Raw genomic sequence first — 21,864 nt, 5'->3', positions numbered from 1 at the left:
CAAGCCGTTTCCAACAATAGCGAATAGAAATGTAGGCCATTTACTTATAAAAAATGACCAACGATTACAAACAATAAAAACAACAAAAGGAATACAAAAATATCAAACATTTATTATGGCAGTACAATGCTCAAAAAGTAGGGTACATAATTAAAATCACATTAGAGAGTCTATGATTAGTGTTTCAATGATTTGAGAAAATGTTTCTATTTTCATACAATATTATTCCCAGAAAAAAATATAACATCTTTATGTAGGTCCAACAAATATTACAAATATGTCTACTAAGGTATACTAACATAAATCAGGTAAAGTCATAACAGGCTATGACTGACAAAATGCACTCAAATAATAATATATCATAACTCAATGCAACACCCTGAGTACAGACAGTTCACTACAATGTAGGTGGAACAATATGTAAAGAAAGTTTGTATAAAAGTTTCAAATTATGTTATTTAAGGCCCTTTTAGTCTCACTAAATTGTATAATAACACAGTAATAACTCAAGAATAACTACAATTCATTGATAAAGCTATAATAAAACAGGGGAGGACCATCCTACTCAGTGAATTTCCTTTAAAAAAAATTGTGAAACATTAAAAAAGTTATCCTTTTTTTTAGATAAAACTATATTAAATATATTCACGTCACTAAATTAAAATGCACTGTTTTGCAATGAGGGTCTACAGTAGCCTCAACAACACACTCTGGGGTAGCACCATGTTGTAACCGGAGGACAGCTATTTTCCATCCTCGTCTGTGTACAATGACTTCAATACAAAACCTAGGAGGCTCATGGTTCTCACCCCCTACCATAGACGTGCACAGTAATTATGATGGCTTACGGAGGACGTCCTCCAACCAATCAGAGCTCTTGCAGCATGAACTGACATGTTGCCCACCCAATCAAAGGATCAGAGAATGAATCAAGTAGTGAAAACATAAGCTACAGCTAGCTAGCCCTGTAGTGCATAAAATGTGGATGAGTATTTGACTCAAAGAGAAAGACAATAGTTGAACAGTTTTGAAAAAAAGAATTTCTTTAAAAAATAAGGAGAAGCAGCAGAGAGAGCTATATTTTGTACACTTTCACAGCTAGATAATGCAGCTATTTAATTTAGCCTACTTAAACACCTGGCTCAAACAGAGAGGAATGTTACTTATGTTAGGTAGCTGGCTAAGGCTATCCAACATTGAAACGCTTCCAAGTCTAGGTAAGCTTTCGTTTTTTATTTTTATTTTTTATTGTCACCGGGGCCCACCGGTGTAACTGCTAAACTGCTTGCTGTACACTGTACTGTGTGAGTGTAGCGGGTTTACTAACGCGTTATTTCTAGTAGCTATGTTGACTATGATGTAAGCTAATATGGTGACAACGATGTAGGCTGTGTGAAGCGGTTAGCGGTTATGGTATGAAGCTTTGGCTTGGAAAGTTTTTTAAAAACTGGTCACAGACAACTGTTGTGTTGTGCACTGAAGTCCACAAGCGAAGGGAAAAGGTGAGAGGAGGAGAGCGCATAGAAGCGAGAAAGATTTATACAACGAGCAAAGTGATGATGCTGTTTGTATGTGGCTGCTATGAAAGTGAGCTGTGTGTGCGGGTGATCAGGGGTCTATTAATTCTGTCGATTCAGGTGAAAAATGTATCTTAAACAGAAGCAAACGGAACGAAACGGGAATAAACCTACCTGAATTTGTCCAATAGAAATTCTCGTCTGCAGCGGTTTGAACTAATGATTACACCCTAGATCAGCTAGATGCAGGCACTGTCTGTCACCTTAATTACTCCAATTTATATTTTGACCTGTGCACCTAGGCTAGGTTGTAGCAGCCTCATGATGGGTATAGGGAAAATTAGAGTATCATGTAGCAGCCTAAACCTATAGATGTTACATTGAGCTGGGTGAATGGAATATGAATGACAGTCATCCAATATTATGCTGTAATAGAAATAAGGCCATAAAAAACAAATCGTCCTCCCTAATCATAAACGGCACCAACTGCCACTATGACCATTGTACCATAATGATCATTTTGGACTTATGCACAGCATGATTTTGTTGCTGTATCACCATTTTTTTTTTTTTTACAGTTACAAGTACAGTACTTCCACATACATACATCTTGAAACTAAGCCTGGCACTAAATGCTGAATTTAGGCTTGGGGTTGTCCTTGTACTTTTCATCCAGATGAAGAATGTTACACATCCTCGCATCAGTGGAATTGTTTCACAGAAACATGGCTGATTGACATTTGATATTTCTTTTAGGAATAGATTGAGGATTTTCAGACTGAACGGCCTGAACACTGTGTGCTCTGTTAGGTCATCACTCCTAGGGACTCAGTGGTGGCTCCCCCCCCTCATTGATGGTGCGGTAGAACTGAGGCTGGGTCTGGGCCAATGGGGAGTCTGTCTGGGAGAAAAGGGCTGGCCGGCTCTTCGGGGTCCACCGCAGGAACCTGCCTGAGGTCACCAGGTCACCGTAGCCCTGGGCGTGGGAGAAGGCATAGCCTGACCGGCGGGTACTGGCGCGGCGGGCTTGGACACGGCGAGGGGCAGGGGGCAACACCTTGTCCTGTCTCACCTTGTACCTCACCTAGAAGGAGGAGGAGGAATGAGAGAGAGTGAGGGAGAAGAAATAATTTGTGAATCTTCAATGCCAATTACAAAGGAGTTAACCATTGACATCTGACCTTGTCGTTGATAGTGGGCCACAGCAAGATGCGGAGGAAGCGATATGCCACCACAGGAAGCACACAGAGGATGGAGGTGAGTAGCATAGTCAGCCACACATTGGGCTGGTTCAGGGAGTTCCTGGCTGTGCCTGTTACATAGAGTATAGCATCACAACATGTATCAGATGATGATTCCTGTGACAGATACTCACCTACATAGTCACAGATACTGTAACAAACAGTTGCAGATAGTGTCACTGACCAAACGTTCAGATAGAAAGACATGAATGATGAAGGGAGAGGAGGTGGATGGATGGGTGCTGAGTGGTACTACTCACCAATGAAGGGGAAGGAGGAGGTGAAGATGAGAAACATGCCATTGCTGTACATGGTGAATATGACAGCAAAGTACACACACAGACTGCCCCACAGGAAGAACTGGTTCACTGACGTCCAATAGTGGGTGTCCAGACCCAGCTTAAACAAAGACACATGCAGCTACCTCAGACTCTGTTACTGTGTGTGTGTTTTTAGAGAGATGCCTTTTACATTAGTCCAGAGTGTGTATGTGTATGTATGTACAGTAGAAGTCGGAAGTTTACATACACCTTAGCCAAATACATTTAAAATCAGTTTTTCACATTCCTGACATTTAATCCTAGTAAAAATGAGGTCAGTTAGGATCACCACTTTATTTTAAGAAAGTGAAATGTCAGAATAATAGAAGTGAGAATGATTTATTTCAGCTTTAATTTCTTTCATCACATTCCCAGTGGGTCAGAAGTTTAGATACACTCAATTAGTATTTGGTAGCATTGCCTTTAAATTGTTTAACTTGGGTCAAATGTTTCCGACTTCAAAGAAAACCGAGATGTCAACACAAAAGATTAGGACAGTAAAATTGATTTCTGGACATCACATTCTTAAAATACTTCCACAAGCTTCCCACAATAAGTTGGTTGAGTCAGGTTTGTAGGCCTCCTTGCTCGCACACGCTTTTTCAGTTCTGCCTAATTTTTTTCTATAGGATTGAGGTCAGGTCTTTGTGATGGCCACTCCAATACTTTGACTTTGCTGTCCTTAAGCCATTTTGCCAGAACTTTGGAAGTATGCTTGGGGTCATTGTCCATTTGGAAGACCCCTTTGCGACCAAGCTTTAACTTCTTGACTGATGTCTTGAGATGCTGCTTCAATATATCAACATAATTTTCCTCCCTCATGTTGCTATCTATTTTGTGAAGTGCACCAGTCCCTCCTGCAGTAATGCACCCCCACAACATGATGCTGCCACCCCCGTGCTTCACGGTTGGGATGGTGTTCTTCGGCTTGCAAGCCTCCCCCTTTTTCCTCCAAACATAATGATGGTCATCATGGCCAAACAGTTCTATTTTTGTTTCATCAGACCAGAGGACAATTCTCCAAAAAGTACGATCTGTGTCCCCATGTGCAGTTGCAAACTGTAGTCTGGCTTTTTTATGGCGGTTTTGGAGCAGTGGCTTCTTCCTTGCTGAGCGACCTTTCAGGTTATGTCGATATAGGAGTTGTTTTACTGTCGATATAGATACTTTTGTACCCGTTTCCTCCAGCATCTTCACAAGGTCCTTTGCTGTTGTTCCGGGATTTATTTGCACTACTCACACCAAAGTACGTTCATCTCTAGGAGACAGAACGCGTCTCCTTCCAGAGCGGTATGACGACTGCGTGGTCCCATGGTGTTTATACTTGCGTACTATTGTTTGTACAGATGAACATGGTACCTTCAGGCATTTGGAAATTGCTCCAAAGGATGAACCAGACTTGTGGAGGTCTTCAATTTTTTTCTTGAGGTCTTGGCTGATTTCTTTTGGTTTTCCCATGTCGTCAAGCAAAGAGGCACTAAGTTTGTTTGTAGGCCTTGAAATAAATCCACAGGTACACCTCCAATTGACTCAAATTATGTCAATTAGCCTATCAAAAGCTTCTAAAGCCATGACATCATTTTCTGGAATTTTCCAATCTGTTTAAAGGCACAGTCAACTTGGTGTATGTAAACTTCTGACCCACTGGAATTGTGATACAGTGAATTAGAAGTGAAATAATCTGTCTGTAAACAATTGTTGGAAAAATGACTTGTGTCATGCACAAAGTAGATGTCCTAACCGACTTGCCAAAACTATAGTTTGTTAACAAGAAGAACAAGTTTTAATGACTCCAACCTAAGTGTATGTAAACTTCCGACTTCAACTGTATGTTTGCAAATATGGTTTAAGCCTCAGTTGAAACATTAATATACCATTAATATACCACACCCAAATTTGATAACATAAGTACACATGTTATTTCCCTTCTTCTCCCTTCTCCTTACCTGTATACTGACGGCGATGAGCAGGCAGGTCTGGGCCAGCAGGGCGAAGGACTGATAGTCCACAATGTCTTTGCCGTCGTCTCGGACCGTGTCGTACATGGCTGCCCAGGGAATGAAGAAGAGGACCAGGGAGCTGTAGCCACTGTGTAACACCGTGTAGACAAAGGCCCTCTTACTGAAGTACTGGTTGAGCTGGCCTGGGGCGTAGAGCTTGGGGTACTGGAAACTCCACCGATCATTTACATCCTAAACACACAGATATACAGGGAGACATACACTGAACAGTGGTGTAAAGTACTTAAGCAAAAATACTTTAAAGTACTATTTAAGTAGTTTGGTGTATCTGTACTTTACTATTTATATTTTTGCCAACTTTTACTTCACTACATTCCTGAAGAAAATAATATAATTTTACATTTTCCTTGATACCCAAAAGTACTTGTTACATTTTGACAGGAAAATGGTCAAATTCACACACTTACAAGAGAACATCGCAGGTCATCCCTACTGCCTCTGATCTGGCAGACTCACTAAACACAAATGCTTTGTAAATTATGTGTGGAATGTGCCCCTGGCTATCCGTCAATAAAAAAATTACATTTGTGCCGTCTGGTTTGTTTAATATAAGGAATTTGAAATGGTTTATACTTTTACTTTTGATACTTAAGTACATTTGAGCAATTCCATTTACTTTTGATACTTAAGTAATGTATATTTAAAACCAAATTCTTTTAGACTTTTACTAAAGTAGAATTTTACTAGGTGACTTTCAATTGAGTAATTTTCTATTAGGGTATCTTTACTTTTACTCAAGTATGACAATTTTGTAATTTTTCCACCACTGACACTGAATATACCAAACATTAGGAACATCTTCCTAATATTGAGTTGCACCACCCTCCCTTTGCCCTCAGAACAGACTCAATTCGTCAGGGTATGGACTCTACAAGGGTCGAAAGCGTTCCACAGAGATGTTGGCCCATGTTGACTCCAGTGCTTCCCACAGTTGTGTGAAGTTGTCTGGATGTCCTTTGGGTGGTTGACCATTCTTGATACACACAGGAAACTGTTCAGAATGAACAACCCAGCAGTGTTGCAGTTCTTGACACAAACTGGTGCGCCTGGCACCTACTACCATACACCCTTTAAAAATGTTATATTTTGTCTTGCCCATTCACCCTCTGAATAGCACACATACACAATCCAGTCTCAATTGTCTTCTTTAACCAGTCTCCTCCCCTTCATCTACACTGATTGAAGTGGATTTAACAAGTGACATCAATAAGGGATCATAGCTTTCACCTGGATTCACCTGGTCAGTCTATGTCATGGAAAGAGAGTTCTTAATGTTTGTATACTCAGTGTATGTGATTACATACATACTACTTACTTGCATCGGCATACATAATTGGCTGACGTACATTACTGACATACTAACATAAGCCTAAGAGACATGATTACCTGGTCAAAGAGACTCAACGCCAGCACAGGTAGAGCTGTGTAAACCAGGTTATACAGGGTGATGAACCACTCGTCATACACAGTCTGTTAGGGGGAACAACAAATAATACACATTAGATACATGACTGTTGTTTAGTCCATTAGAGCCCAGTATGTTTCCTGGTCAGGAACTACTTCTGCCACTAGTTATAAAGGAATTAACATGTCATACTCTAAACAAACTAAAGCATGACTTTTCTGCTCATCTCTGTGCATGCACCTCTGTCTCTGTGTCTCACCTGTGCTGAGAAACCGCAGAAGAAGCCGTACCAGAAGTGGACGAAGGTGAAGGTGAAATTCTTGTAGAAGAAATAGCGCAGGAACTTGCACATCCTCAGGTAGGACCAGCGGCCGTGCACCAGCAGGAGGCGCTGCAGGTAGCGGAACTGAGCGAAGGAGAAGTCACTGGAGAGCACCGCCTGCATTCCCTCCTGACCTGATATACCTACTCCTATATGAGCAGCTAGAGGGGGGAGAGAGGAAGGGAGAGCAAGAGAGAGGGAGAGGGGTGGTGGGAGAGAGATGGAGAGGATGAGTGTGTGTATGAGTTGATTAGAGGAATCATAACAGCAGTCAAACATTTAGCATCAAGAATCAGGATCCTTCAACACCTTCACAGTGTTCAAGCAGCTCATAATCGGAGCTGCTTGACCCTTGATCAAGCAGCCCTACCCTTGATCATGCTGACGTCGTTGGCGCCGTCGCCGATGGCCAGAGTGATAGCCTGCTTGTACTTCTTCACCAGCTCCACCACCTGGGCTTTCTGCAGTGGAGTCACCCTGCAGCAGATCACCGTCTGACACATACACGCTGTCCGCAGCAGCTCCATCTCCATGTCCTTCTCCAGGGCAAAGGCCTGGGTGGAGAGGGAGGGAGGGAGGAGAGGGGGAGGTAGGGGTGAGGGGAGAGGGAGGAGAGGGGGAGGTAGGGGTGATGGGAGAGGGAGTAGTGGAAGGACAGAGATAAATTAATGAAGGATTGTTCATGAAATATTAGAACAGAGATTATAAAAAGTGATTACAACATATGTCAATCAGAATATAAGTTTTATGTTTCCAGTAACTTGTCCTGTGATGAACCACTCGTCATACACAGTCTATTAGGGGGAACAACAAATAATACACATTAGATACATGACTGTTGCTAAGTCCATTAGAGCCCAGTATACCAGAGTCCTTGTCCTTACCAGACTGTGTCCGTTAATCACCATAGCGTACTCTCCATCCACTGGCTCATCCGCCACTGTCTCCGTCTTTAAAAGACAAAACAGGCCACTTCTACTCTTCGTGACAGTAGGCTCCTCTGGTCCATCAGGTCTCATCTTCCTCCTTGCGGTCCTGGTCAGGGAGAGAGAGATACTTTTACATGTCACCTTACTGTGGTGCGTCAAGCTATGAAAGTGATTGTCAATAGTCTGTCTGTGGACTCACTGGAGGTCCTTTCTGACTTCCTTTGCTGTGTTTGCCGACACGATGAACACTTCGGTCATCTCCTCTCGCAACATGTTGCAGGAGTAGCCAATGTTCTCTGCCGTTTCTGTTCCGACAGAGAGAAAAGAGAATCAAGGTGTGCCAGAGAAAAGTTTTGTAGCCTTATTGATAGTATATTCTAAGGAAGATAACCCACCTTGCTTGTCTCCAGTGAGCACCCAGATCTTGATGTCGGCTTTGGAGAGCTGCTCAATGGTCTGAGGCACTCCATCCTGTAGCTTATCCTCTACTGCAGTGGATCCTAACAGCTACACACACATACCGGTACAAACATGAAAGATTCAGTTGATATTGTGCTAGTGGATTATCTTGTAGGACATTGTAATGATACTTCTGTCTGTAGTACCCACCAGCAGGCCTTTCTCGATCTCCTCATACAGCGCATCCAACTTCTCCTCCCTCTCGTCCATGGCAGTGCTGGCTTCATGGTGGCGCAGTTTCCACTCCTCCATATACTTTGGGTCTATGTCCTTGTAGGCCAGAGCCAGCGTACGCAGACCATCCCCAGCATACTCCTGTCAATGGAACAGTTAGAGTTAGGATCTAACACACAGGTACAGAGTTGGACATACAGGATATAGTTCATCTCGTGTAAGATTTTACATATATTCACACGCTCCACAAAAAATACAGAATTCTAAACACGGACACACAGAAGCTAGTTACTCACATTGAGGTGTTCGGTGGTGACCTCCGTTAGTTTGCTGCAGGAAGGGTTTAGTCTCTCAAAGATGATGGTGTCTGCTCCCTTACAGTACAGAGTCAGCTTGCCCTCCGGACTGCGGACTAGGGGCCACACAACACATAATCAGGTTTTGTTAACTTAGTTAACTCAGATAATTCTAAATAGCTACAGTTTCAGAACATATTCCTCTATAATTCCAAAGGCGTAACGGTTAGTGTGTTCTACATTGGATGGACAAAGAGATGCCTTCAAGACCGCTTAGCGGAACACAAGTACGCCATACGGGTAAGCAATGAAGACTACCCCATGGCAAGGCACTACAAGTCCTTACACCAAGGCAACCCTGCCTCCCTACAAGCTATGGGTATTGATCATATTCCGGCCTCTATTAGAAAAGGGGACCGTCCTAAACAGTTAAACCAAAGGGAACGTTTTGGGATTTACAAACTACAGGCCACTAAATACCCTGGTTTAAATGAAGATATGGATTTCTCACCCTTCCTGTATGGTCGTGATAGGTCAATTTGCTGTCATCTAGTGGACATTATGCTCAATTGCTCTCAGCTATGTTTAGACTGTTGTTGTTCATGTTTTGCTGTATTCTAGTGTACTATGGAATATATTTATTTATTATTCTTGACACTTCTCCCAGTCATATTTAAGGTTAGAACTACCTTTCTAAGTGTTCTGATACTTCTAGCTTGGAGTTGTATTTTTATGATAACATAGCTACAGTATTTCACCTTTTAATGTGTATAGTATTGCTTACTAGGTGTGTCCAACCAATTTTGTAACCACCCCCTCTTCTAATTAGGGCTAATTGGAAAAGCTGTTCAAAAGAGGACATTGTATTATTTTTTTTTACTCCCTGACGAAGGCCATGCAGCCGAAACGAGTCGGTTTAAAAAAAAAATGTTTCTATTGAACATGCCATACCAATAAAGGCATTTTAATGAATTATATGAAGAGTGCCTTGGTCCTCCTTTCTTTTTGATGACCAATTTACCCCTTTTACCAAAGAGCACCTTCTATCTACCAAAATGTACTATTGTGTACCTTAGTAGCGCTTCCCTTCCTCCTCTTTCTACTAGTGTAACGGTTAGTGTTGGATGGACTCACCGATGACCGACATCCTCTTGCGGACGTTGTTGAAGTCCAGTACAGCCAGTAGCTCGTAGGTGACCAGCTCTCCCATCTCCACTACAGTGATGCTCTCTGGCGTACGAGAGCGGAACACAAAGCCAAAGTTCCTGGCTGCTGTGACCAGAGCTCCCTCGTCTGGTGACTGGGCCTGGTAGTACAATTCACCTAGAAGATCACAATAACGGAAGATATTTACTAGTCGCCTTGTCTAGTTTATGGACTAGGTAGAAGTTGTCCTCCCAACCACTGTGCAACTTCTACCTCAAGCCTCAGTCCATAGTCACCCACACCAATGCAATAACATGTGAATCCAGCAGGAGTCGCTTTCTCACCCTCCTTCTTCTCCTCGGGCATGACGGTGTGGCACAACGCAAGCAGGCGGAAGAAGGCCTGCACCTCGGGGTTGCCCTCCCTCACCACCTCCACAAGGCTGTGGTCATGGAAACAGAACTTTGGGTCGGCCAGGTTGTTCCAAGAGAAGTCCACCTTCTCTGTTTTCTACCAGAGAGTGAGTGAGGGTTAGGCATGTTAGTGCCACGGAATGTAAGGATTTATTGCCAAAGAAAGGGCCTTAGAGATTTTCTTTCATACATTAAATCCATAAACCCAACACACCCTTTTCCTCCTCTCACCTCATTAATCTCCACTCTTTGTCCAGAAAAGTCCAACAACTCCCCTGGAGAACAGAAACATATTTTGTCAGTTATATGGTAGTGAATGATTGCCACCTATGTGTATTAATGTATGCCTTACCGTGTGTGTAAACACATGATACATGCTTATAGTGCTAGACTTGACCTTTTTCTACATGTACATATCTACCTCTATTACCATCCATCCCTGCACATTGATATGGCAATGGTACTCCTTGTATATAGATTAATTCTTGTGTGTTTTATTTCTCATGTGTTTATATATACAGTACCAGTCAAAAGTTTGGACATACCTGCTCATTGAAGGGTTTTTCTTTATTTTAACAATTTTTTACATTGTAGAATAATAGTGACGACATCAAAACTATGAATATATATAAATAAATAAATATATACAGTGGGGAGAACAAGTATTTGATACACTGCCGATTTTGCAGGTTTTCCTACTTAGAAAGCATGTAAAGGTCTGTAATTTTTATCATAGGTACACTTCAACTGTGAGAGACGGAATCTAAAACAAAAATCCAGAAAATCACATTGTATGATTTTTAAGTAATTAATTTGCATTTTATTGCATGACATAAGTATTTGATCACCTACCAACCAGTAAGAATTCCGGCTCTCACAGACCTGTTAGTTTTTCTTTAAGAAGCCCTCCTGTTCTCCACTCATTACCTGTATTAACTGCACCTGTTTGAACTCGTTACCTGTATAAAAGACACCTGTCCACACACTCAATCAAACAGACTCCAACCTCTCCACAATGGCCAAGACCAGAGAGCTGTGTAAGGACATCAGGGATACAATTGTAGACCTGCACAAGGCTGGGATGGGCTACAGGACAATAGGCAAGCAGCTTGGTGAGAAGGCAACAACTGTTGGCGCAATTATTAGAAAATGGAAGAAGTTCAAGATGACGGTCAATCACCCTCGGTCTGGGGCTCCATGCAAGATCTCACCTTGTGGGGCATCAATGATCATGAGGAAGGTGAGGGATCAGCCCAGAACTAAACGGCAGGACCTGGTCAATGACCTGAAGAGAGCTGGGACCACAGTCTCAAAGAAAACCATTAGTAACACACTACGCCGTCATGGATTAAAATCCTGCAGCGCACGCAAGGTCCCCCTGCTCAAGCCAGCGCATGTCCAGGCCGTCTGAAGTTTGCCAATGACCATCTGGATGATCCAGAGGAGGAATGGGAGAAGGTCATGTGGTCTGATGAGACGAAAATAGAGCTTTTTGGTCTAAACTCCACTCGCCGTGTTTGGAGGAAGAAGAAGGATGAGTACAACCCCAAGAACACCATCCCAACCGTGAAGCATGGAGGTGGAAACATCATTCTTTGGGGATGCTTTTCTGCAAAGGGGACAGGACGACTGCACCGTATTGAGGGGAGGATGGATGGGGCCATGTATCGCGAGATCTTGGCCAACAACCTCCTTCCCTCAGTAAGAGCATTGAAGATGGGTCGTGGCTGGGTCTTCCAGCATGACAACGACCCGAAACACACAGCCAGGGCAACTAAGGAGTGGCTCCGTAAGAAGCATCTCAAGGTCCTGGAGTGGCCTAGCAAGTCTCCAGACCTGAACCCAATAGAAAATCTTTGGAGGGAGCTGAAAGTCCGTATTGCCCAGTGACAGACCCAAAACCTGAAGGATCTGGAGAAGGTCTGTATGGAGGAGTGGGCCAAAATCCCTGCTGCAGTGTGTGCAAACCTGGTCAAGAACTACAGGAAACGTATGATCTCTGTAATTGCAAACAAAGGTTTCTGTACCAAATATTAAGTTCTGCTTTTCTGATGTATCAAATACTTATGTCATGCAATAAAATGCAAATTAATTACTTAAAAATCATACAATGTGATTTTCTGGATTTTTGTTTTAGATTCCGTCTCTCACAGTTGAAGTGTACCTATGATAAAAATGACAGACCTCTACATGCTTTGTAAGTAGGAAAAATGGCAAAATCAGCAGTGTATCAAATACTTGTTCTCCCCACTGTATATACAGTATTTTTAACTTGTAAATAAGCATTTCACTGTAAGGTCTACACCTGTTTTATTTGGCGCATGTGACAAATACAATTAGATTTAAGTGTGTGTATTCCAGCGCCAAGCATCACCATAGGACTTCCCGTTGATGGAACACTTGTTGAAGGTCATGATGTTCTGTGTGAGTGTTCCAGTCTTGTCAGAGAAGATGTATTTGATCTGGCCCAGCTCTTCGTTGAGCGTGGTGGTCCTGGCCTCGGCAGGCGTGTCACTCTTGGGATAGTACATCTTCCTGTCCCAGTCTATGTAGAAACTGTTACCCAGGCGAATGATCTCCACACTGCACCCAAAACACAGGAGAAAGAGAGAGAGGGAGAGATAAATGCAATCAATTCACATTGGTGATGTAGTCCTGTCATCAAAGGCACAGTAGAAGTAACACATTTGGACACAGAGATGCAATTGCAGTGAATGACTGGATAATATGTGAACTGCACTGACCTGACGTAGAGGGATATAGGCACCACAGTGTTGAGGATGATGACGTAGGACCAGAAGGTGAGGAAGGCTGAAAAGGGAGCGTTAACCCCTTCTTGCTTGGGTAGGAATGCAGCAAACTTAGAGCCCTCCTGGTACTCCCAGATTCCATTCCCAACGGCCAGGATTAAACACATAACCGCCAGGAAACCAAAGATCTGGAAGACCAAACATGACAGTTAAGAAGTGTGTGTGTGATGACTGTGTGTGTATGTATAGTCATACTCACACTCAGCACCAGAACATTCATGAGGCGATCAATGCTGGTCCGTTTCAATGTAGTCTTTCCACAGTTCTGCATCAGCTTGGTGTCTGGACCTGGAAGAGGGAATAGATTTATCATCAGTTGTGGATATTTTTTATGAAAGTCTTAGGTCATTTCTCTGCCATTATGTGGACCGGTGAGACTCACCTCCAAAGACGACCAGGCCGAAGCACCACTGGGTGTTCCTCAGAGTACAGCCTCTCAGCAGGATCCTCTCGTTGTCCAGGGAGTACGTCTCTCCCTTCAGAGTCAGGGTGCCAGTGAACTTATCTAGGCGGTTGTTGGGTGGCTCACAGCGCACCTCGCCTACACAGGGACAGAGAGGTTCAGGGACTGTACAACAGTTAAGAATATTCTGATTCATAAGATCTAGACTTTTAAGCCATGATAATCTAAACGTTTTTCCAGTCTTACCGTTGAAGTTGGCCAGTTTCTCTATGCTATCCTCCAGTTCCCCTGTCACAGTCAGGGCCTGCTTCACCTTCAAGTTAGTTTCTCTAAAGGAGGAGGAGGGCAGGATGAGAAACACAGAGAAAGAGGAAGAGCTCATACAATTAAGAAAGGCAGTGAAATATCTTTGGTGTCAAAGGTCAACACAAACATGAACGCAACAGAGACACACCCATCTAGTTCAGCTGTTTCTATGTAGACGAGGTTGAGAGGCTCACTGCTGGACAGCAACAGGAGATCGGCCTGGAGAAGGAGAGTGATAAAGACGAGAGAGAGAGAGCTATAGAATGTTAATGTGAAACCCCATAAATTATGACTTACTTGAAATATAAATTAGTCAGATTTTCTATTCTGTATTTCTATTCCTACACTGGCTGATTGTATTTCTGTGGTACATCTGCCCTTTGACCCTCAGCAGACACCTCCAACCTTACCGTGACAAACTGATTATTCTCCAGCTTGATGATGTCCCCAACTTGAACATCCATCCACTTTTCACTCCTTAGTCTGAAAAGAGCAAGATCGTAATGATGCTAAAGCAAGCCTAGAGTGACATCTAGTGTTTGAGAACGCTAACACTGACTAACAAATCACCACCTGATGCATACACAACAAGTATACAGACCTCTTGAGAGCTAATTTGTGACATTCAAGCACTTTCCAAGCACTGAGAAACTAGCTAAGACAAAGGGAAGAGAGACTCACTCTCCATCAATGAGGACCTCCACCTTCCGGTTGTTCACCTGTCTGTCACATCTGTGTCTGTTCTACACAGGCGAAGGAGAGGGAATATTAGGATCTGGAGACCAGAAAAAAACAGGTCTATGTAGACCATGTTCTGTATCTTGTCTTAATACTGTAATTAGTAGACGTTGAGCTCACTATGTCGTCGCTGCCGTCCTTAGCCATGGTCATGGAGAGCACCAGGACCAGGGGGACTACGGTGGTGAACCAGGACAGGGATGAGATCTCTGGGATGAGCTGAGAGTAACCAGGAGAGACAAAACATCACCAGCAGGGACTCACCTTTCTGCTGCCATTTAGTACTGCTACTCCCTACAATATAGTATAGTATAGTATAGTATGCCAGCAATATAGTATAGTATGCCAGCTCCAGGGCATGAGGGAGTTTATGTGGATACTATGAAGAAATATCCATTTGCACTCAGATTCTACGTTTTGGTATATTTACAATTTCAAACGTCTTCTTGGGTATGAAGCTACAAGCTTGGTACACCCGTATTTGGGGAGTTTCTCCCATTCTTCTCTGTAGATCTTCTCAAGGTTTGGTGGGGAGTGTCGTTGCACAGCTATTTTCAGGTCGCGCCAGAGATGTTTGATCGGTTCAATCCGGGCTCTGGCTGGGCCACTCAAGAATATTCAGAGACTTGTCCCGAAGCCACTCCTGCGTTGTCTTGGCTGTGTGCTTAGGGTCGTTGTCCTGTTGGAAGGTGAACCCCAGTCTGAGATCCCGAGTGCTCTGGAGCAGGTGTTCAACAAGGATCTCTCTGCACTTTGCTCCATTCATCTTCTCTTGATCCTGACTAGTCTCCAAGTCCCTGCTGCTGAAAAACATCCCCCACAGCATGATGCTGCCACCCCCATGCTTCATCGAAGGGAAGGGCCAGGTTTCTTCCAGACATGACACTTGGCATTCAGGCCAAAGAGTTCAATCTTGGTTTCGTCAGACCAGAGCAGCTTGTTCCTTTAGGTGCCTTTTGGCAAACTCCAAGCGGGCTGTCATGTGCCTTTTACTGAGGAGTGGTTTCCGTCTGGCCAATGAGGAGTGGTTTCCGTGGTTTCCATCTCTACCATAAACGCCTGATTGGTGGAATGCTGGAGAGATGGTTGTACTTCTGGAAGGTTCTCCAATCTCCACCTAGGAAGTCTGGAGTTCTGTCTGAGTGACCATATGGTCCTTGGTCACCTCCCTGACCAAGGCCCTTATCCCCTGATTGCCCAGTTTGGCCAGGCGGCCAGCTCTAGGAAAAGTCTTCGTGGTTCCAAAGTTCTTCCATTTAAGAATGATGGAGGCCACTGTGTTCTTGGGAACCTTCAATGCTGCAGGCATTTTTTGGTACCCTTCCCCAGATCTGTGCCTCGACACAATCCTGTCTCACTCTACGGACAATTCCTTCGACCTCATGGCTTGGTTTTTGCTCTGACATGCACTGTCAACTGTGGGATTTTATATAGACAGGTGTGTGCCTTTCCAAATCATGTCCAATCAATTGAATTTACCACAGGTGGACTTCAATCAAGTTGTAGAAACATCAAGGATGATCAATGGAAACAGGATGTACCTGAGCTCAATTTCGAGTCTCATAGCAAAAGGTCTGAATACTTACGTAAATACGGTATCTGTTTTTTATTTTTAATAAATTTGCAAATATTTCGAAAATCTGTTTTCTCTCTGTCATTATGGGGTATTGTGTGTAGATTAATGAGGACCTTTTTTTATTTATTTAATACATTTTAGAATAAGGCTGTAATGTAACAAAATGTGGAAAAAGTCAAGGGGTCTGAGTACTTTCCGAATACACTGTATCTACAGGCCTCAGCCCTGTATAGCATTGACAGAATAAGGCTTAGAGTGGCTGCAATAAGGCTGTGTAAAGGTTACCTGGAGACAGAGGAGGAAGAGGAAGTAGGCATTGGCCAGTCTTTGGAACTGCTCAAACAGATTGAGCGGGAGAAAGGTGAAGATATTGTATTTGGAGGTTTTAATGGCATTGTCCTGCATGGGGAGCAAGAGGGGAATGTGTTACTGTGACAAATACACATGAAAACATAACATGCAGACACACAATGTAAACAATGGCTTGGAATGAGTAATCGACCGCAGTACTTACAGCATACTCGTAAGACAAGTTGAATTCTCTGTCATTTGCTCGCAGGTGTCTTTCTTCCTCTGTAGGTGGAAACACAACATCAATTAAATATCACAGGTGTGGCAATAAACCGCTCAACTTTTCCACAAGTAAATGCTGGCTTTAGCCCCTTAAGGGCTGGGACACAGATAGTCGGATCACAGGCGTGGCAGTAAAATAATAAACTCTGGGGATGCTCTCCACATCAGAGCTGGGACTAGACTACAGCAGGTCAGTTAACTCACCTTTTACTTCCTTCCTCCCACACTCCAGACCCAATTGTGACAGTAGCGACCCCATGTTCAGCTCATCACTCCCATATCACACCTGGTAGAAGAAACAGATGTGGAATAATAGCTTGAATAATAATGGAATCACAAAGTGAAACCCATTATATAAAATGATGAGAAGCAAGGTTGGGAAACTTCCCGACAATGATGATTTCTACATACTTGTGGTACCGCTACAGTATATTGTAACCGCGTTATGACGGAGCGAAGGGAGCAGAACGGTTTACAGCAGGTCTATACACTCTAACCAGTGTGTGGAACAGCAAGTGTGGAACAGCTATAATCATTTTATGATAAGTTCATGGTAAGCCTTGCAGGGTTGTACTAACGTAGGCCTATGTGTAGTATCCTTGGCAACGACCACTTATCAGTTTTACACTATTGGTGAGAGTGCGAATTCTTTAATCACTGGCGCCGCCTCCACACATATCCGCATGCACACACAGACACACAAGCCTGTTCCCTACGCAAATGAGCTTCCTGATATCTAAATGAACACCAAGAATCATACGTTCAAGTGAAAATTTGGTGAAAATGGCATTGATGTGATCTAAAGAGCTTTATACAGAAATGCTCGAATTGGCTTTATAGGGATAATCTGTTGAGTTATGGACAAGATGCTGGTTTCTATGAACAGGTTTCACAGACACTGGTTAAATTAGTCACGGAGTAGGCCTGATTAAAAAAAAAAAATGAAATTTGAATTTCATAAATATAATTTATGTTTGGGTTTTATTCTTCTGGATTACTGTGGCTGGAGCTTTTTAAATGAATATCAACCATAATCTGGGAATATTTTAGGCCATATCCATGAAGATAAACTATGAATCCTCTTTATTACAGTGTAATTTGTTCCATGAGGCTTTGATTAAAAAAAAAATATATATAATAAATACAGATCTGATCAGGGCAAGTCTGTGGTGGCAGGTAGCCTAGTGGTTAGAGCGTTAGGCCAGTTACCAAAAGGTTGCTGGATCGAATCCCCGACCGGACAAATGTCCGGTCGGGGCCACTGTTCCTTGGTAGGGTGTCACTGAAAATAAGAATTTGTTCTTAACTGACTTGCCTAGTTAAATAAAGATTAATTATTTTCTTTATTTTTATTTTCTTTTAAGTCCAATATACCTCATAAAGAGGAGTCAAATGTATAGTTTCTGATATTAAGGATGAAGCTCTTGTAAAAGCTCATGTACATTAACCTGCTATGTCGTAAGTTTCCCCTCTATGCCCACTGGTAGAGTGAATGCCATGTTGAGATGTAGTAGAGCCACTCCTTATCAACCATTTGTACCAGAGGAAAATACACTTGATAATCCATACTCAGTCACTACACTTGAGATCGCTCATAACCCTGAACATTAGACCTGGTATTCCCCACATTATGTTCGCCTGCCTGAAGTCAAAGTTCTCTTATCAGTCTCCTTATCAGTCTTCTTATCAGTCTTCTAGGTCCTCTGTGATGGCCGCCACCAGCTCAAAAACCTCAGACACAGCCCACACACCTTACATTCAAGTAAATAGAAAGCCTTAGAAGTACAGAAACTATTATATATAAACTTGTCAAAGGAAGATATTATAAAGAAGATAATATTAATATATATATTTATAGTATCTTCCTCTGACAAGTTTTTCACCATGAAATAAATTGTACAGTTCAATGACCATCTGTTTTGGCAGAAACTCACAAATAAACGGCTGTATTCACTCCAAACCACAGTTTAAAAAGTCATCTCACCCTCTCACGCCCACCACAACACCAAAAACCAAAACTAAGCCCCAATTCCATGCTTTCCCACACCCATATTTCTTTCATTTTTGTTTTAGTTTAAACTTTCACATTGGGAATATTTACTCCCTACATTGTACCAGAACACACACACTTTCATCCAAAGTACCCACTGGGCACACACACTGGTTTAATCAACTTGTTTCCACGTAGGGCTGTGGTGGTCACGAAATTTCATCAGCCAGTGATTGTCAAGCAAATAACTGTCGGTCTCACGGTAATTGACCGTTAATTAACATAAACACATTTAGCATCTCCTGGCTTCCACACATAGCCTACAAGCCACTGATGCAGACCTTTGGAACATCTACATTTAAAAAGACTAATCAATCCATGTAATACAGCCTACACCTTTACAATAAATCCCTTATTGTAAAGACAGGTCTATGATATGAAGAAAATGTTGTCTATTTCAGAAGAACAGAATAGCATAATCTGAGTTGTCCTAATGTTAGGTCCTGATCTGGTTATGCCAAATGGCTGTGGGCTACACTAGTTCTTTTAGCAGACAAGATTTGCATAGAATTCCATGGCATTATTTTATAGTATGAAAAATACAATTGACCAAAGCTAAATAAAATAGAAAGAACATTATCTCCAAACGATTTGTGTGTGCACATGCAGCTATTCTGTGTTGAGCGTTTAACAAAGAAATAGGAATTCCTATATGTTTTATGTAACTTTAGTTGTTCTACAAACGTTGGGCTATATGTTTTGATTTTTAATACATTGTAAGGCTGCATGATGAGACTAATGATGATTTTAAAAAAGTTGCTTGAAAGGCATGACCTCTGCTTTGTTTTTTTGCGCAGGCTGTACACACTACATCAGTCACTCATTCACAATTTGACAAGCACTTGATGATCAATGCCTAGAATTTCACAGCTGCATCCCCTTTGTGTGGCTGTAACGCACCCTAAAAAAATCCATGCCTTTTTTTTGGCCAGTAGCCATTGTGCCCTTCTCCCTAGGTGCTGTGCACTCCATCACATGTTCGGGTTTTTCTTACAGGCTACAAGTGAAGACAGTCACATCGGGGATGCAACTGCGTGGTTCCTTATCCAATTCCAAGGTGCATATTGAAAATATTGGAAGAACGGTCCACATTTACTTTTCATCAGCCAACAAGATGAGTAGGCCTTATGAACAGCAAAAGCACTAGCCTCTGTCAATCTACTATCTCCCATAGTACAAAGGTTGACCTATTCTATTCTGTGAGAGAAATAAATATTCCAAACCTAGCCTGGGACAGTTGTGGGATGCGATAGATCCAAAATGAATACAACCACTAGCATTAAAAAAAATGCGTAAAATACCATTATCAAAAGTGACTGCAAATGCAATTATGCATGTTATGCTTCATTTTAAGAAGTTATTTGGCCACTTCAGTTGTGATACAAACCTTATGAAAACATATAAGCCTATGGTTAGGCTACATGAGGTGTTTATTTTATCTTCATTTAACTACTCAAGTCAGTTCTTATTTTCAATGACAGCCTAGGAACAGTGGGTTAACTGCCTTGTTCAGGGGCAGAATGACAGATTTTTACCTTGTCAGCTCAGCGATTCGATCTTGCAACCTTTTGATTACTAGTCCAACGCTCTAACCACTAGGCTACCTGCCGCCCCAGTGTGCGACTATGATTAGAAAAAGTCGCAAAAAAGGCTGGGCATCATTCACAAATGATAATATATCATTCACAAGTGATAGGCTAATATTGTCACCCATCAGACTTAATCTTGTCTTTACATATACTAAATAACATGTGTGAAATTTGTTTTGATTTAGAATGGACCATTATCATGCACCTGTATCGAAACAGGGACAGCTGGAAAAAATACATGTCATCTATGTACTTAAATAGCGAATGAGGGACTATTTTCCTGTGGTTCATTTTCATGCCAGCCAGGTAGGCTATACTCCTGTTTTAAATATAAGCAATGTGCTTAACATTAGGAAAGTTGAAAAATAAATATAGTAGGCCTAGCCAATAGAAAGCTGATACTCTTCTTTTTAGTAGAGGCCATCACTCTGTTTTCTCACACAATTGCATAGCCTATTGAGATGTTGCGCAACGTGAGCTCATGCGCTCTCATGAACTGTTCGATTAGATTTTCTAATACATTTGCATTGATGTCAGAGTGATTAGAGGGACAATAGAGTGCTGAGTACCAGGCAGTTAGCAAGTTTGGTAGGCTACTAATGACCATCAGCAGCATCAGAGCTTGGAGAAGCCTAATTACCGTGACTAAACGGTCATGTGGAATTTGAATGTTTTCATGACCTGTGACCGCCGGTGTGGTGGTAATACGGTCACTGCAACAGGTCATTTAAATGAAATTATGTTAAACCAACGTTGAATTGACGTCTGTGCCCAGTGGTTATATTATGTTCAAATTCATTAGGATGCTGTATGTCAGTTTGATTAACTGATCAGCTTTTCCTTATTAGCCAAATACTGTATCTCTGAAGTCTCTGAACTTGTCGACAGACCCGTTCTAGACAAACCCCAGGCACAGGTTCACTTAATTGTTAGCAGCAGTATCATTGGAGAAAAGCAAATAATGTCCAGTCACATACCTCAGTGAGAAGAATGATATCGGAGTCCCTCAGGAAAGTCAAGGTTCGTCAACAGAACACAGACAGGTACAACAAAGACGGGCAGGAAGTAGGCCTAAGGATGTCTCCAACGACACCCACTTCTCTCACTCAACACACCCTCCCTTTCAGTTGAACTAGAGTAAATCCAGGAGACGGAACTGCGCTTCAGTCTGGGCAAACACACTTACACCAAGACGCAGACCCAGACAGAGGGGCTCCTGAGACTCCTAGGTAGAAGGCAGGAGTGGAGCAGAGCAGGTGGAGTCTCAGAGGTGGGGGAGGCAAAGTCATGGGCAGCTACAGGAAACAGAACGGGATCCCCCTCAGGGTAAGGGCACAGAGCTAGAGCAAACACTGCAGCCAGCGATCTTTGGACCTGGATGTTGAGACACAAAGCAGAGGCAGGTGCTGAACGGCAGTAAAACTGAGGTGAGGGACAGACACTGGCCAATCAGAACAAACAATGGGGCAATGAACAGGAAGATCAGAGGATACCAGGCATGTCACACACACACACCCTGAGGTGGGGACGCATGCGCAGACACAATATTTTCCACTTCCTATATATGAATTCATAT

At 42.5% G+C, this 21,864-nt stretch overlaps 1 protein-coding gene across 2 annotated transcripts; it reads right to left on the bottom strand.

Annotated features, from left to right (window-relative positions):
• Positions 1-92: 92 nt before the first annotated feature.
• LOC139552396 (phospholipid-transporting ATPase ID-like) lies at positions 93-21,637 on the bottom strand. 2 transcript variants are annotated; one of them, XM_071364114.1, is made up of 28 exons: positions 21,266-21,636; positions 16,854-16,935; positions 16,591-16,649; positions 16,362-16,475; positions 14,621-14,719; positions 14,444-14,505; positions 14,173-14,245; positions 13,911-13,981; positions 13,703-13,785; positions 13,436-13,594; positions 13,253-13,341; positions 12,988-13,181; positions 12,618-12,826; positions 10,475-10,518; positions 10,175-10,340; positions 9,819-10,007; positions 8,685-8,800; positions 8,365-8,529; positions 8,151-8,262; positions 7,955-8,060; positions 7,711-7,861; positions 7,197-7,380; positions 6,764-6,987; positions 6,486-6,569; positions 5,025-5,270; positions 3,019-3,157; positions 2,699-2,829; positions 93-2,601 (listed from the first exon to the last, which is right to left on the bottom strand). In XM_071364114.1, the coding sequence occupies exons 2-28, from the start codon at positions 16,906-16,908 to the stop codon at positions 2,338-2,340; spliced, it is 3,588 nt and encodes a 1,195-aa protein (XP_071220215.1). In that variant the 5' UTR covers positions 16,909-16,935; positions 21,266-21,636; the 3' UTR covers positions 93-2,337. The 2 variants fall into 2 exon arrangements, with proteins under 2 accessions (XP_071220215.1, XP_071220214.1); XM_071364113.1 differs by having other exon boundaries at positions 13,436-13,785; positions 21,266-21,637.
• Positions 21,638-21,864: the final 227 nt, after the last annotated feature.

This window comes from Salvelinus alpinus, chromosome 24 (assembly GCF_045679555.1).
Source record: "Salvelinus alpinus chromosome 24, SLU_Salpinus.1, whole genome shotgun sequence".
NCBI lineage: Eukaryota > Metazoa > Chordata > Actinopteri > Salmoniformes > Salmonidae > Salvelinus > Salvelinus alpinus.
The sequence above is the reverse complement of the archived record's forward strand: the minus strand, read 5'-3'. Positions and strand labels throughout refer to the sequence as shown.